Source organism: Parasteatoda tepidariorum, chromosome 5 (assembly GCF_043381705.1).
Source record: "Parasteatoda tepidariorum isolate YZ-2023 chromosome 5, CAS_Ptep_4.0, whole genome shotgun sequence".
Taxonomy (NCBI): Eukaryota; Metazoa; Arthropoda; class Arachnida; order Araneae; family Theridiidae; genus Parasteatoda; species Parasteatoda tepidariorum.
Window position 1 is genome coordinate 90,422,657 of NC_092208.1, and position 18,263 is coordinate 90,440,919.

At 30.3% G+C, this 18,263-nt stretch overlaps 1 protein-coding gene across 1 annotated transcript in view; it reads left to right on the forward strand.

The window, feature by feature from the left end:
- The window catches only part of LOC107452393 (uncharacterized), a 74,321-nt gene that overhangs the window by 29,377 nt on the left and 26,681 nt on the right, over positions 1-18,263 (forward strand). Inside the window, exons 2-6 of the mRNA XM_071180770.1 lie at positions 3,999-4,096; positions 5,751-5,916; positions 9,930-10,111; positions 11,523-11,709; positions 13,343-13,616. Of these exons, the coding sequence (XP_071036871.1) occupies positions 4,014-4,096; positions 5,751-5,916; positions 9,930-10,111; positions 11,523-11,709; positions 13,343-13,616 (892 nt within the window). The 5' untranslated portion in view covers positions 3,999-4,013. The remainder of the gene's footprint in view (positions 1-3,998; positions 4,097-5,750; positions 5,917-9,929; positions 10,112-11,522; positions 11,710-13,342; positions 13,617-18,263) is intronic.

Here is an 18,263-nt window from a genome sequence, read left to right on the forward strand (position 1 = left end):
GACCTAGCTATTTTCCTTATTGTTAACCCGAAGTGCAAGTTTGGTTAATTTGCAAATTGCCTTTTGTTAATTTTCATTTATATCTTATCTTTCTTTCTTTTTGGACATAACTTTTTTTTTTTTAAATTTCAGTTCGTATATTTTTTTTAAAGTAATTTTTGTGCGGAGATCTTAATTGGTAATTTAATTTGTCACAATCGAGTGTTAGGAAATTCAAACATTTTCATTTCTATTTTTAATTTGAAAATATTTTGTATGTAATCGGATACTGTACATTGTAAGTTTGTGTTGGGTCACTTTATCTCTATGTTGTAATTGACACTCAGTATTAAGAAACTTAGTTTGTTTATGAGATGTCTGAGCTAGAACTGAGCTATGAACTAATTACAAACATTGGACTCGAGCGTTACGTCCAGTTGTTCTTCAATTCAAATTCTACAAACAAGTATTTTATTCATTTTTCCAAATTATTTGTATTAGTTTTAACATTTCTTGATTTAATTTCTGCCACACCGTAATTGCATTCATATATTAAAATTGAATTTCAATAATTATTGTAGTTGCATTAAGAAGAGAAAAATTTTTTTAAAGGCGTTTTTATCTTAACCCTAAACACTGTAGTAAAACAAAAATATAAATTCTACTAATCAATAATACATGGAAACTGTAACACATAAAACAATAAATATGAAAATAATTTTTCTAAACAGTTCCTATGCCAAATAAAAATTTAAAGAAAAAAACATTTCAACAGTAAATGCGATCAATAAATAAAAATTGTTTCAATGGAAACATCAAGTTTGAGAAGAAAAAAATTTAAAATCATAATCTATGATTTTTGTTTGTTTACATGAGTGCTTTTTTCTTTATTAATCAATAAAAATTCAAGAAATTGTAAAAAAAATTAACACAAAGGATACGTGAAAAATAAACTTTTTAATGTCTATCAGGAAGTCCAATGCAGATTTTCTTTTTTGTCCAAGAGGGGAGAAAAAGATCGAATTTCATGTCCTTCAGAACATAGACATAACATGCAGCATACACGAAAGGAAAGTCGATGATCGTTAAATTCCACTGGGCGTAGGTATCATTTATAACAGGGGTTTCCAACTTACATGAGGCCGGGGGCCACAATTAAAAACACAAATAAAATGGCGGGCCGCAACTTAATCAAAATTTAATGTAGGACTCTTTTATGTTTGAAGGAACATTAAATATTACTGTCAGATTTTTACCAAGTTGTACAAAACAAAAGTATTGAATTGCAAATTAAAATGCGAAGTAGATTTTTAAAAATATTTAATTGCACGTTAAAATATCCCGGCTACATTAACTTTAATGTGCACCTATGTATTAAACAATTAATATGCAACAGATATCTAATTGTTAAGATATAAAACTTTTAAAAGGTTGGCATTAAAACTTACAAAGTAGCGCACAAAATGTTCAATGACAAAATTGAGGTTTGCTGCAACCACCAGAGAATAGATATTTACATTTTAAATTTAAAATTTACAAATGTGTGTGTAAATATTTTCGTCCAAAATGAGTGGTTTCAAAAAGTTAAATCGAAGAATTTCTTCGAGAAAATTTCTGATACACACTTGCTAAATTATATTCACAAAATACAAAAAAAAATGAAATAAAAAAGAGCAACATACATGATTATTTTTGTATTTGAATAAATATTTTCTTGGATGCAAAACCTGAGAAGTAATTTTTTTTGCACCGTTGATATGATAAATTTCACAGAAATGAAGAAATTAGGTTTTTATTAACGAGAAAAGTAGTTTAAAACCATATAGATTTTTCACGAAAATTGTCCGCAAAAAAATGACAACTAATATATTTTAGTTCACGGGCCACAAAAAGAGGCTTCGTGGGCCGGATGCGGCCCCTGGGCCGCCAGTTGGAAATTGATTTATAATAAAGAAAAAGTTTGATGATTGAAGAATTTATTTTTTATTGAAGATACTGGATGAATTATGTTGCAGGAGAATTTGACTAATAAATTTTCTACTGTCCATTTAAATGAGAGATTCCGTATTTTTGATGTACCCTCTTCCGAAGCTGATTTATTTAATTTCAAATGAGAGATATTCCATATTTTTGATGTACCGAACGCGAATTGCCAAACCATACCATAGATTATAAAAGGATTGGCGAAAATTTCTATTGGCGTTAAAGGAGCGTTCTTGCAAATCGCCAAACAGCTGTGTGCTTATGTTTTTGTTTTGTTTTCGGTATCACGTACCAAGTTACAGTGGTGAGACATTTCAGAGTTTCAAGCGTTTTTTAGAAGGTCGTAATAAAACTAAGATAAAAAAAATTATATATTATTATCTCCATAACCCCTTCTATATTTTCATAACTTTCATTAAATGTATTTCGAGTAGCGAACTTCTTTACCTTCTCATCCACTAATTAAAATTAATAATTTAACAATAACCTTTAATAATTAATAATGAAATGATTATTACAATAAAGTTCGTTTACTTAAAGGATTAAGATTTTTTTTATTGTTTAGCAGAGACTTTGTTTCCAATTCTATATTCATTAATTAAACTTAATTGTTCTGCTTGATAACCATTTAAAAAATTTTTAAATTTTATTTAATTTTCAGTTATTATGGAATTCTTAAAATATTTTTCGACGTAGAGATTATTTAGCAATAATGTCAAAAAGCTGAAATTCATAAATGCAAAATATTTATAAATGTTTAAGAGAATTTTTAGCAGCTATTTCGTACTAATTATTTTAGTTGAAATGTTCATTATACACAGTTTTATAATAATAATCGTAAAATTCATTGAACAATTGAGTACCGTCATGTGGGGCTACTTTGTGCAGGATTTCGCAGTTTTTGAACTTTGACATGTAAAAAAACTATGTTAATTCAAACTTTAGTAAAATTTATCGATATTATATTCGTAACTGGACTCAGACGAGTGAATTTGATCAATATTGGCATTATTTGTATGTGATATTTACAAATAATAAGTCAAAACATACCTTGCACAAAGTAGCCCCCAAGTGGGGCTACTTTGTGCAGCGATAGGAATTCAGTTTAATAATCATGTTTTTCGTAAAATATTGATATAAAATTGTTAAAAAAGTTAATTGTTGACATTTTTAAAAACAAAAACATCAAGATATGTAAAGATATTAGTTTGAAAACAATTTTCAGCGTTAAAAAAACCATTTTTTATAAAGAATTTTTTCTTAAAAATAATGTTTATTTCAAAGCATTTGAGTTTAAACAAAAGGAAACCATGTACATTTTTGAACATAGAAATCCTTTACCTTCCTTTTACCATCCTTTTAGTCATTTCCATAGCCTCAGTGCTATCCCAATCTGAAATTCGAGTTTGAACGTATATGGTAGATGGGGGGTGATCTGGTAGTACATGAAATTAAAGGGTGAAGTTAATAAGCTGATATAATAGTGTGGACACATATTTGAGGTGGATTTATATCAGCTTATCTGGTATTTGTACTTAGTACTCAAAAGTATAATTTGTATTCGATTTAAATAAATTTTAGTTTTGTCTTACAACCGTCATTTTTTTAAAATCTGAAATTAAGTGCATTGAAATTTATGATAAGCATATAAATTCAATATAAACTTCTAAGTTCTAAGCAATAGAAAGTTCTTTATTCATTTGAACTAAATCAAGATTCATATGCACCTGTACACAGTTGTATACCTAGTTGTATACCACAACATACCTAGTTGTATCAGTATCTGATACCAAATAAAATGGTATTTACCCATCTTTAATACACATTTCCCAGCGTGTCTTTTCAAAAAATAAATTCTCATTACTAACCACAAATACTTACCATAATAAAACGAAAATCATATTAGCCAACTTTCCACTATTTAAAGTGGCTTCAAATTTATGCATTAACATTTCATTTTTGATGAAATTTTAATGCATAATCATTTTGATTTTGATTGGAAATAAGAAACATAAATAATGAAATGTCTTTTCTAGCACTGATTGTTAATAATGGGTAGCGGTTGCTCCAGAGTGTCGCGTGTACGAAAGAAAATACCCAGAAACATTGTCTTCAAGCAAAGTTTGAAATCTTTGTAAGTAGCATTATTTTCTTTGAATTGTTTCTATTCTAAAACCATTAATGTCTGATTTTTTATACAGTTATGCATAAAAAATATAGTGGTATGCAATTTATAAAGTGCAGCATATATATAGCGATGTGAAATTTATAAAGTGTAACATATATATAGTGATGAGAAATTTATAAAGTGTAACATATATATTGTGATGTGATATTTATAAAGTGTAACATGCAGTGATGAGAAATTTATAAAGTGTAACATATATATAGTGATGAGAAATTTATAAAGTGTAACATGTATATAGTGATGAGAAATTTATAAAGTGTAACATATATATAGTGATGAGAAATGTATGAAATAGTGTTACCATTATATTTAATCGAAGTGAATATTTTCTTCTGTTAGCTTCCTTTAAGATTAATGTTTGCATGATTTCAGATCCATTTATCTTTTAATAAACAGTGTTTGTCGTATTTCTGTCGCAATGAAAAAAAACGGTTTTTATACTTGAACTATAATTTCAAACTATTTTAAAAAAAGATACCACGGGACAGATATACCGTAAAAAGATATTAGGGCGAAAAGAACTTGATTTTGTAGAGTAATTAAAATCTTTAAAAATCTCCAATTTGACGAGAATTTTCTTCCCCGGATGAAAACTATCAAAATCAATTAAATATTTTCAATTTCGGAAGCGTTAGACTAACTTTTTAATTGTTGAAATATTAAATCACAAACGCTTTTTATTTTTTTAAAAATATGGCTTTCCTTCATATTGACGTTTTGTACCATTTTTCAGAATGAGTATATAGAGGGCGTTAGCTAAAGAAATCAGTGGCGCACGTAGATTATTGTGCGCCCCTGCAAGATTTATACATGTGCCCCGTCTTAGATTTTATTATTTTTTAAATTATAATATGAAGCAAAATACTATGAAGATATATTTGGATATTTATAATCATTCATTTTATTTTAATTTATATTAATTTATAAATTTTAACTTGTATATTTTAATTTAAATTATTTTCATTTTAATTAATAAGGAATTAATTACCATGGAAAGGCTGATTTCAGAAAAATACTAAATTGTATCCACTTAACTTACCACATTAAAATGAAATTTATTTCGCGATATTCTCAAATTCGCGAGTCATTATTATATATGTATAAAAATGATTTCGGGGACCTACGAAAAATATATTAAAATTTCACTTGGATTAACAAATAAAGAGTTTCAAATCAAAAGTGATTACTGAAACTCGAATTTCACATAGCACAATTTTGTCGAATATTGCAATTTTTAAAATTTTTCAGTTCGTAGCGTTAACCACCAAAAAAGGTCTAAAAGAGTAAAAAGGCTTAAAAGAGTAAATACAAAATCTGAACGATTTTAGTTAAAAAGTTCTCAAAAAATTTAATTTTCAAACATACGGCTTTTTAAAAATTGAATAACTCTGAAACTATTCGACCGATTTCGTTTAATTCGTTTATCTTCGGTGAGGCATTCGAACCATTAGTGAGTGCATTTTCGCTCAATAGATGAAAAGTTATTCAGGGTGTTCTCTTTTTTACAATGCTTTTTGCATGCGTGGGCAAACTTCCTTGCTTGTAAAAATCATGATTATGAAAAGAAATTTAGTTTGAAATCCCTTCTCTTTCATGACAGGGAGAATGGAATGAATTCATCTCAAGATTCAAAAGAAGATCAAGAAAGCAAAGAAGAAGAAGATGATGAACTGGATGCTCTCAGTCCAACGAGTAAACTGGCACCTGAGGAGATAAGGACAGTTTCAGCTGCCTCCACTGTAACCGTACTTCCAGGAACAAGCATAGTGAGTACTCTCATCTTGGTACACAAAAGAGAACTAAGTATAATCAAAAACAATTACGCTGCAGATTTTTTTGGGACAGGTATTGTATCTATTGGATTGGAAAAAAAGTAATTTCGTATGAAATAAAACTTTTTTTTTTCTTTACAAAGAAGACACAAAAAGGACCTTGAAACTAAGCGTCGAATCAAAAACAATCAGGCTGTTGATTTTTTTAAACTGGTATTGTAACAATTGGATTGGAAAAAAAAAGTAATTTCGTATGAAATAAAATTATTTTTTTTCGATCCAAAGAAAACACAAAAAAGACCTTGAAACTAAGCGTCGAATGATAAACAATCAGGCTGTTGATTTTTTTTGGACAGGTATTGTAACAATTGGATTGGATAAAAAGTAATTTCGCATGAAATAAAACTTACTTTTTACTATACAACGAATGAACTTTAATCAATCAAATATCTTTCATTCTGTTCAATGACCTCCTGATCCTACACTCAAATTGAACTTCCGGTTCTCATCAACAATAAAGTGCAATTTGAGGTCATCGTTTGATTAAAATTTTTATCGTTTAAAAAATTTTGTTGCCTTCAAAATAAATCCTATGATGCAAGGTCGGATCTATAGGAGGGATGCCACATCAATTCCCAACAAAGTTCCAATAATGTTGTGCTAATTTTGAGTGCGGTCCTGTAGTGTCGTGGTGGAGCACGATTCTTTTGCTCTGATCTTGCATCACGGAGTTATCATTTATTTTGAAGTTTACTTTTTAAATCGTAAAAAATGTGAGTAAAATAGTGATGACTTTCCAATCGGACTTGGTTGAGTTTTTTTGCTCATGAGAACTAGAAGTTCTACTGAGCGAGGGGATTTGGAAGTTGTCAGAAAGATTGCAAAAGGTCATCGAACGGAATAAAAAATATTTGTCTGACTAAAGTTCATTTTTTATATTGAAAAACCGAGTTTTATTTCACACGCAATTAATATTCAATACATGTTTTTAATTAAGTGGATGTTATGATTAAATATAATAAAAGGAAATCTTTTTTGATTAACCACTCTACTTATACACATTTCTACTAATACACGTAAACATTCGACAACTACATAAATTAAATTCATTCTCAACAAAACTACTGAAGACGTGTATCCATTGAAAAAAAAAGAGCGTTATCGAAAGATAGCGAATCATTGTCGAGGGAGACAAGATTATATCCTTTATTTTCCGGATATTTATTAATTTCCCCCCTTTTTTCGAATTTTTTTTCTTCCGGTTTCTTGTTATTTTTATTTTTCTTCCCCCCCCCCTTCTTCATCGTTTTGTAATTTTTTCCATGTTTTCTCTACATTTTGAACTTGAAAACGAAATAATGAAAAGATGTAATCTCTTCATCAGCTCACACTATTATAGCCGCAAAAAGGAGTGCTTTCTAATATTGCTAAAGCAAAATATATCAGTACAATAGTGTGAGGAGCATTCAAAAATTTGAAACGAAAATAGAACACATTAAATAAAAATATGTACGGAATATAATATACCAAGCGAAAAACTTATCAAGCTAAAAACAGAAAATAAATTGTAAATAAAATATAGTACAAAACAAAATCCACAGATCGAGTAGTGAATTTAAGTGAACTTACAGGCACCGGAATCTTTTAAGAATGATTTAAAATATTTTCATAATGAAAATATTTTAAATCGTTTTCTCGCTTTATGGATTTCGTTTTGTACTGTATTTTCTTTACATTTTCCTTTCTTTTTATTTTTTGTTGGGTGATAAGTTTTTTGTTGATATATTTTGCTTTGAATATTAGAAAGCACTCCTTTCTGAGGCTATAATAAGTGTCAGCTGATGAAGAGACAATATCTTTTCATTATTTTATTTTCCGGCTTTTTAATTCTTTTTAAAAAAATTTTTCTTTTTTTTTAAATGAAAATTATTTTTGAATTTTTTTTAAAAATAATCTATTTTAGAATTTTTCTTCAGTTCTTTTCATTATCCTTTATTATTTTCCATGCTCTATATTTTCAACTGATATATGAGCAATTCTACAAATAAACGCCAGTTAGGCGGCCAAAAAAANTATATATATATATGCAACTACATTTTTCTTTGTAACTTTAAACTTAAAATATTTTGAAACAAAAATTGTTTACCCGAAAAAGAATTATGACGTCATGGGGAAACTATGATCTAGATAAGGGGTTTCCAACTTACATGAGGCCGGGGGCCACAATTAAAAACTTAAAAACACAAATCAAATGGCGGACAGCAACTTTATCAAATTTTTAAGTAGGACTCTTTTATGTTTGAAGTAACATTAAATATTACCGTCAGATTTTTACCAAGTTGTACAAAACAATAGTATTCAATTACAAATTAAAATAAGAAGTAGATTTTTAAAAATATTTAATTGCATATTGAAAACTTCGGGCTACAATAACTTTAATGTGCACCCATGTATTTAACAATTAATGTGCAACAGATATCTAATTGTTAAGATATAAAACTTTAAAAAGGTTGGTATTAAAACTTACATAGTAGCACCCAAAATGTTCAATGACAAAATTGAGGTTTGTCTGCTGCAACCAACAGAGAATAGAATAATAGAACATTTTAAAATTTAAAATTTACAAATGTGTGTGTAAATATTTTCGTCCAAAAGGAATGGTTTCATCGGAGAATTTCTTCGAGAAAATTTCTGATACACACATGCTAAATTATATTCACTAAATACAAAAAAAATGAAATAAAAAAGAGTAACATACACGATTATTGTTGTATTTGAATAAATATTTTCTTGGATGCAAAACCTGAGAAATTTTTTTTTTTGCACCGTTGGTATGTTAAATTTCACAGAAACGAAGAAATTAGGTTTTTATAAACGAGAAAAGTATTTTAAACCCTTGCAGATTTTTTACGAAAATTGTCCGCAAAAACTGACAACTAATATATTTTAGTTCGCGGGCTGCAAAAGAAAAGGCTTCGCGGGGCGGGCCGCCAGTTGGAAACCACTGATCTAGATTGTTCGAAAGGTTCGTAGTCGAACGAATGCTTACTACATGAAAATTGAAGATGCTCGGAGCGAGCTCTACTGGCACCGTATTGTAAAACTCGGTCATGTTTCTCAGAAATTATTTTTTGAATCTATTATTTAATTTTCATCGATCATATTCGTAAATCATCAATCATTTTTAATAAAAGGTAACATTGGTATGCTGTCGTGCAATTTAAAAAAAAAAAAAAAAAAANAAAAAAAAAAAAAAAAAAAAAAAAAAAAAAAAAAAAAAAAAAAAAAAAAAAACGCAATTGCTTTACTATAGATTTTGAGATAAGTGTCATGGCAATTATTTTATTTCTATTGCTAACACCATGAACGCTATTATAGAATTCCAAAACACTAATAAAACAAATTTAATTTTGACGAAAAACTCTTTTGCAATAGGTAGCTTATTATACAAAAATGCCAAATCTCTGAAGATCTCAATTTCGAACTTTTTGTCACGTTGACTTTTCTATTGCACTACAGTATGCTAGTTAGGTTCATTGCCTTTTATTGAAGATGTGGAAACACATTATAAATTACTTTACATTTCTTTCTAGGCTTTTTAAATTTCGTTTTTACAGAAAATTAAAAAAATTTAATGATAAATTTTAAAATTTTCTACGTTTAACTGAGGAAACTAAGATATTTATTTTCATCAAATTTAAGCAACCGACAAAAACTATTAAGTAATGTTTTTTACTGCGTGTAAGACCATCCCAATATAAATATTTGCACGGGCGTTTGTTAGTTTCGGACTTCACCTCATCGTTGTTACAAATGGATTTGGAAACCATTGTTTGATTGTTTTTTTCTTGGCACCATTTGCCGACAATCTTTGTAAAAATTTTTAGTACTTGGTGAGTCAAAACCATCACGTTTCCAAAGCAGAAAGTGGCAAAAAACGTTTTTTTTTTAATCGTTTTTGTAGAGTGAAATATCTGTACTCTTCAACTGCAAATGTTCCTTTTCAGAGCATTTCACCTGTAATGGAAGAATTATCAGATCTGGGCTCTTTTAAACCACTCCCAGAACTCACTATTTATCCAGACACCGTACGAAACCTTCTGATGGGACGCTGCTCTTCTCATAAAACGAATGATTCGAAAAGTCTTAAGGAAGTGGACCTACTGGCTTTAGTTGGCGGACCAGGCAAGTTATTATCATTTTTTTTTGTTTTCATTTTATTACCGTCGTTGACCAGCCGATTCAATTTTGAATTCAGGACTACCAATGTTTAATGTAATTTTGAACCCAATCCGGAATACAGGAGAACTCCTGGATCAAGTAATGGGCGAAATCTGCCTTCGTGGAAGACCTTTTGATTAAACTAACCCGCATTCGCGTTACATGGAGAGGAAAATCACGAAAACTTGATACGATTAGCCTGACTGCAAGGGGACTCTAACCCACAATCCTTCTACCACTAAGGATATTTTACGTCAGTACTATGACCGGTGCGAGCCGGGTGTAGAATTCGTATTAACTAGTTATCTTTGGGATTCGAGCCCGCGTCGCCTTATTGGGAGGCGAGAGCTCTATCCCCTGAGCCACCTGGGCTCCTAGGCAAGTTATTCATATAAAGCCACTATAGATACAGCGGTGTTTAAACGGATATTAAAGGAATTTTAAGATTTCTTAAACACATGACTGATTTGGTCGCGGAATTTCATTATGTCAAAGGTATTCGAAAGTTAGATTGTGCAACCTTAAAGCACGTGTCCCGCAGTGAACTGATTGTAAGGACACGTTTCCCAGGAGAACACCGAAGTCAAGCATCACTAGCTGAGGTTAGTAGGCGGATGGGTGGCAACTTTGATCAGTCTGCTCAGAGACCGTGAGTTCGGTCCTCGTTAAATTGTTCTAACGTAAAGAGCAGGTCATCGGGCTGCCAAAGAAGGGGAGCCATCTGCAGTGGATCATAGCTGCTATGGCATGCCTTCAGATCATTTTCAGGCGGCGTCAATAAAGTACCAACCTACCTTAAAGCATGTCTTACATGCGGTGTATTTGAAGCTCGCCACCCTCTCCTAAAACACACCTAGGGCAATGTTCAACTCCGTAACCTCGTCATTTTGAACCCAATCCAGAAGACAAGAAAACTCCGGGATCAAGTATTGGAAGAAATTTCGCCTTCGTGGAGGGCTTTTTGATAGAACCAACCCTCATTTGCATTACACGGAGAGGAAAACCACGAAAAACTCTCACGGTTAGCCTGACGGATAGGGGTCTCTAACCCGTGATTCGTCTACCACTGAGGATATTTCACGTCAGCACTGTGGTCGGTGCAAGCCGGATGCTGAATTCGTATCAACCAGCCATCGCTGGGATTCGAACCCGGTTCACCTCATTGGAAGGTGAAAGCTCGATCCCCAGAGCAACTTTTATCCTCTAACTTTTATTGAGGAACACTTCGATTACGTGTCACTTGGATGATTGTTCTTTCTCTAATAATAATTAAATAAACCTTGTTTTAATGCTATATATATATATATAATAGGAGGACAAATAGTTCACCCATCGGTTGGTCTTGCTTAAATTATTATCTGTTTTATTTTTGCAGAGAGCTTTTGCTTTCTAGAGGAGTCCAAAGAACCCCTTCTGAATGTCCTGAAAGAGTTTTGTTTTGAGATTGGTATTACTTTAAACAGTCTCGTTTTTGGTTATCCAAAAGTTCCTTCAGGGAATGGTTATCGCTTCCTGATTATCAACTTTATTAAGAAGCTTCTTAAATCAAAAAGGCTCATTATCCTGGTAAGGACTTGTTTGTTTTATTTTCTCAGAGTCAAGTTTTTTTTCTTACCTATTTGTCCTATTCTAATACTCAATGTTGTAATATCATTAGAAAATTTACTAAAAAAAATTCTATTTACGTATTATTGAAATGATATCCCTGTCAGATACATAAAATAAGTAAAAAAAGAAACAATGTCGGGCATCAGAACTGGCTGAGCGGCATCGTAATTATATTAATCCCCCAGGAAATATCGGTATTTCACGATATATCACGATATTTTCACTTATATTAATTTTTACTTTTAATTAATGTTATAATTATATAAAAGAAATTTAACAGCATTTACGGTAATATTGCATTTCATAACACTCTCGATTTTATGGTGCTTGATAGTTATCGATAATGCTCTCACCATTATCGTATTCGTTGTTGTCGATAATGTTCATTATATTATCAATAATTAAAGCGTGTTCAATAATTATAGTTAAGACGTTAATAATATACTTTTCCAAAATATCATTATTGCAATGCATAAATAATTTTGTGTAATACTTTCATCTCTTCCAACAACTGAAAAATTAGCTATTCAATGCTAACTAATACATTTGTGATTGTAATATGCGTTTGCTTTTCTCAACTCATTCACAGTAAACACCTGTTTATCCATGTTTGGATTATCCGCTTATCTGTACAGTCATGATGAGGCTACAAAATGTTGCGATTCATGCTGATTCCAAGATTTTTTTTAATATTTTGTCCTTTCTTCACTACAGTAATAATATGACATGTTTGGCTCTTTATCTGCGGGAGATTTTGCTCCATTTCATTTTAAACACGTGAAAATCGCTTACAATATATTATCCTTGTAATAAGATTCTGTCCTACGATGTTTTATCCTCGAGTGATTCTGCCTTATGATATTCCATCCACATGAGATTCTTTCAAATTCCATGTGAGATTCGGTCCTACGATATTTTTTCTTCAGGGGATTCGATCTAATGATATTTAAACCTTGTGAGATTTTGCCAAATGATGCTTCTTTCGAGGCGGCCCTGTTCTGACCCACGATAATTTGTCCACGTGAGAACTATTGTCGGGTAACTATAGCAACCCCCCCCTCCTCTGCTCGCCCTCGCATTGTCCGAATCTCAGTCAGATTGACGGGGGATACGGATATGAGCAGACATAAGTAAACGCTCTAGTTATGTTATGAATGATGATTTAATTGTATTGTACACATTTTATCTTGATTTCTTTTTAATAAATATTTTTTATGTATTAATCGCCATCTTTTCTTCCTATTCGAATCAAAAGAACCCCACAACTGTACCGCGATGTTTTGTCCGGGGGAGATTCTGTATTACGATATTTTCCTGGCGCAAAATTCTGTTCAACGATATCTTGACCTGATCAAAACTATGATTTTCTATTTAATTTCATTTGTTGGTGATCAAGTCTTTTATTCAATGATTGAACTGTGAATGAGACCTTTATAAATTTAGAAGAGGGCATTTTGAAGATTATCTGTGGAATTTCAGCGAATAATCGGGAATTTATACTGTTTCCATTTATAAGTTAATTAAAAAATAATAATTATTTTATATACTTCTTTATTATACATTGTTTTATTTATTTGTTTATTTGCTTCAGGTCATTAGTGGCCAGGAATATACTGAAATACAACCACCAGAGGTCATAAAGCAATCGGACTTTGACTTAGCTGTCCGTCGAATGCCATCCATTGACAACAGAGAACTTGTCCACTGCTCCTATTTAGCTGATGTAAATGATACATCACCCTGTTACAGACTGCAGAAGAACAATTCGGATTCATCAGAATCGAAGCCATTAAACGAAGAGGAAATTATCGCAATTTTGAAATCTGCATTCAACGAAAAACAAATAGAATGTTACATAACAAGCGGTAAAATATAGAGTTTAAAACTTTTTTTATTATTGTTATCACTATGCATTTTTTGTACATGACCATAACCTAAGTGTATGAAACCAAAATATTGAAGTTGATATGATTGTTAACTCAATTAAGAAGTGATGAACTAATGAAGTTTCCATTGTCAACAAAATGGAGAAAAGGTTAACTAATGTAGTTTTCATTGTAAACTCATTAGAAAGTGAACGACCCATTCAAATTTACTTTGGTAACGAAAGGACAAATTGGCGAAGTAATGAAGTTATAATTGTTAGCTCAATGGTGAATAGGTGAATTAATGAAGTTTCAATTGTTACCCGAATGAAAGCGGATGAACTAATGAAGTTTTCATTGTGCTAACAATGAGAAAATGGGAGAAGTCATAAAGTTTTCTTTGTTAATTAAATGGGAATTGGTAAACTAATAAAGTTTTTATTGTTTACTGAATGGATTAAATAACAAATTTTTTATTTTTAACGGAAAGGCGAATGGGTGTATTATGATATTTTAATTGTTAACTCAATGGAGAATAGGTCAATAAATGGAGTTTTAATTGTTGTCTCGAAGGTAAACGAATGAACTAACACGGTTTTCATTGTTAACGAAATAAAGAATGCAGAAAGTCTTGAGGTTTTCTTTGTTAATTTAATGGAACATGGGTGAATTAATGAAGGTTTTACAGTTAACTCAATGGAGAATGAATGAACTAATAAAGTTTTTCCTGTGTGCTCAATGGAGAATGGATTAAATAATGAAATTTACACCGTTAATGAAATATTAAATTGGTGAATTAAAATAGTGCAGTGTTCATTGTTAACTCGGAGGTGAATCGTTGGATAAAGTTTCAATTGCTAACTTGAATGCAAATGATCAAACTAATGAAGTATCATTATTAATTAACAAAGAATGGGAAAAGTAATGAAGTTTTCATTGTTAACTCAATCACAATGTGAATGAGCGATCTAATGAAATTTCCGCCGTTAATTCAAAGTATTGTAGAATGGATGAACTAATGAAGTTTTCATTGCTACCTCAATAGCGAAAGGATGAATACATAATTATTCAGTAATAAATTAATCTCTCTCTGTGTAAAGTCTGCTTCTGAAACTTTCCATCTTATCCTATCTTATCATTCTTACCTATCCTATCTCAAGAAAAAGTGTATAACTTATTCTAAAGATCTCATCTATCTATCTTATCTCAGATCTTTTTCTATCTCAAGCAAAAGTGTAGGGAATTACATTAGATTTGAAAACATTCCGTACCACCTATGTGGATATTAATAACACTAAGCTTGTTCTTATAACTAAAATTTCGTTTCATTTATTTAACAAAAAAATAGCGCGCAATATTTGGAGAAAAAACAACTGTTATTGACGATACGTTAACTAACAAATTTCAAATGACTTGTATCATGATTTTAATGACAGTTTTTGGATGGTCTTAAGATGTGTTTACAACCCTTACGTTGCACAACTCTATAACTCACGAGCAACATTCACTTCAGCTTATTAGCTTTTTTTAAATGAACTTTTCGCCAAAATCTTGTAATTATTGATCCCTTCCCCCCAATCAAATTTAGTTTCTAACGTCTTTTTTAGCTTGTTATCTTAAATACGTATACGTTCTGCAATATGGTATACGTTTCCCACCCTATAAAATACCGTTTGAAGCTTTTGTGTCATTAAACTTTCTCACCAACCAGAGGTATGGTCTACAAGGTCTACTATGATCGTCCTAAGCAACTCATACAGAAAAAAAATTGGTTTTTATATTCGAAATCATTTACTGAAAAATTGGTTGATATTATGGCACAGGGTTTTTGAAATTGAAAATGCTCCAGCAATAACAAGAATAAAGAAAATAGTTAAAGAATTTTTTTCCAGCATCAGAAACATTATTAAGCTTTGAAACAGCTGCCGTTAAGATAACTGCTATTTTTTTTTTTTTATCTAAAAAATTTTTGATTTGATTTTGTTTCTTTACTGTCAACACCGAACTTCGTCAAATTTCATTTGGGACATCCCATGTAGCATGATATGTAAATTAAACGTGATTTTTAGGGAAAATTGGTAAATTCAATTCCCTTTATACTTAAATTATACGCAATATTGACGGAATGTTATTACCATTGAGATAATCGGTAAAAAAAGCTTTGATGTACTTTACGTAATATTAATGGAATGGATTTTACCAATTACCCTCCTGTAAGACTGTTCTCGTATATTTTACGAAATATTGACAGAAGAATATTTACTATTTAGATATAGTAAAAGCGATTCTGCGTATTTTACATATTATTGACAAAGAAAATTTACCACATAAATTTTGCTAAATTTTGATTCGAATTTAGTTACGCTAATTTTCGATTTTTTTTGGATAACCACTTTTTTCTATAACTGATGTTTCAACTTATGTGCATTTTGATGTACTGTTGAGATAAATAACGAGCAAAAATAACGTACTCAATCTTACCTAGAAAAAAGTGGTTGGTAAAATATTTTTAAAATAAATAAATTTGTTTACATAAAATTTTCCGTTTTTTGGGGAACTAATTTTTGCTTTAATTCGAGACGTTTCAACTACGTAAATTTTGTCGTACTGCTGCGGTAAATATTATGTAAATAACGTACCGTATACTCATACTTACCTAGTAAAAAGTGGTTGATAAAATATTCGTAAAAGAAACGAATTTATTTACGTAAATTTAACATTTTTTGGATAATCGCTTTCTTTCTATAATTTGACGTTTCAACTTACGTACATTTAGACTGACTGTAGGGCTAAATAATATGTTAAAATAGCGTACTCATTCCTACCTAGTGAAAAGTGGTTGGTAAAATATTCGTAAAAGAAACGAATTTATTTACGTAAATTAAAATTTTTTTGGATAATCGCTTTCTTTCTATAATTTGACGTTTCAACTTACCTACATTTTGACTGACTGTAGGGTTAAATAATATGTTAAAATAGCGTACTCATTCCTACCTAGTGAAAAGTGATTGGTAAAATATTCGTAAAAGAAACGAATTCGCTAGTGTAAAATTTTACGTAAATTTTCCGTTCTATGGATAACCATTTCTTGATGTTATTCAACGTTTCAACTTACATAAATTTTGAAGTATTATTGACGTAAATAGTATGTAGCAATAGGGTACTCATTCTTGCCAAGTAAGAAGTAATTGGCAAAATATTCGCAAGACAAACGGATTTGTTTACGTAAATTTTAAGTGTTTTGAATTATCCATTTTCTGCTCTAATTCAACTTTTCAGTTTTACGTAAATTTTACGAATGCTTAGTAAAATTTAAAGGTGAAATATACGTATTTCGGCGTAAAATAGATTGTTCTTTGCTACCTGGGACGGTACACGACACGGTAAGTTAATGTTCTCTAATGAAATGAAGTAACTTCATTTAAAACTAGAAAGCTTTATTTCCTTAGTAAGGCGTTTTAAATTGAACCATGTTCTGTTCAAGATGAATCATACATCATTGAGTAACCAACTTTAAGTAGCACAATAATATGGTTCAACTTGATGCAATATTAAGTTTGATGCGAATTTGAACTATAGCATGGCTCAACGTGTTCCAAAGTTTCTACCAGTATATAGAGCTCAAAATTAGAAAAAAAAATATCACCCTAAATTACCTTTATTCTAATGATGGGAGACTTACCGATTTAATTATTTGTTTAAATGATTTATATAATTTCGAATTGATCATAATGGTTAAAAGGGCAACATAAAATAATGCTAGTTAATTAAGTATGAATTAATGTATTATAATAACAACAACTATTAATAAGTATCAGGCACAAAAACGTACTTTCTCTGTATAAATATACCCTTTTTTCGACGGATTTCGTTTTTTAACTATCAAAATAGGGGGAGGGGTAATCGCAATCTGGAAAATATGGTCCTGATAGTTTAGTTAGGACAACGGTCGAAAATTGATGTCCCTTAATGTTAATGTCACTTTTTGCGTATTTCGAAGTATCTCGGGAATTTAAGTGATTTGAAAAAAAATTTTACATAAGTATACATTTACTTTGTCCAAAGATAATTCCATTTAAAAAATAATTTTCAATGTGTTTTCATATTTTATTTGAAAAGGTTCGAAATTTTTTTAAATTGTAAGGTATACAAGTTTTTACGTTAGTTTAATAACTTCTGACTTATAAAATTTTAAAAAAAATTCATATTTTAAGATTCTATTTCTCAAGAACTGTTTGAATGATTTCAGTTAAATTTTGTAATTTGTTATTTAAAATGACAGAGTTTAAAATGGTGTGAAAATTTATATTACTTACTATTCAATATGTTTCCTACCTATATGAAATGAAATTATGAAAAATAATTAAAAGTTCATAAAAAATATTTTTTTGCTTGAAATTATTTCTGGATAAATGAATTTTATAATTATGAGCAAAAATTGTTTTGGTTACTTTAAAAAAAATTTCGAGATATGAAATATGCAGAAAGGGCCGAAGCTATTTTCTGGAATGGGGCTAGCCACCATACTTTATAGTATGTATGAATATATACTTCGGTCAAAAATACAAATTCATTGGAAAATGAGGTACTTTTATTCAGAGAAAGTATGTTTTTTTTGTCTGTTTCTGGAGCTTAATTAATAGCTTG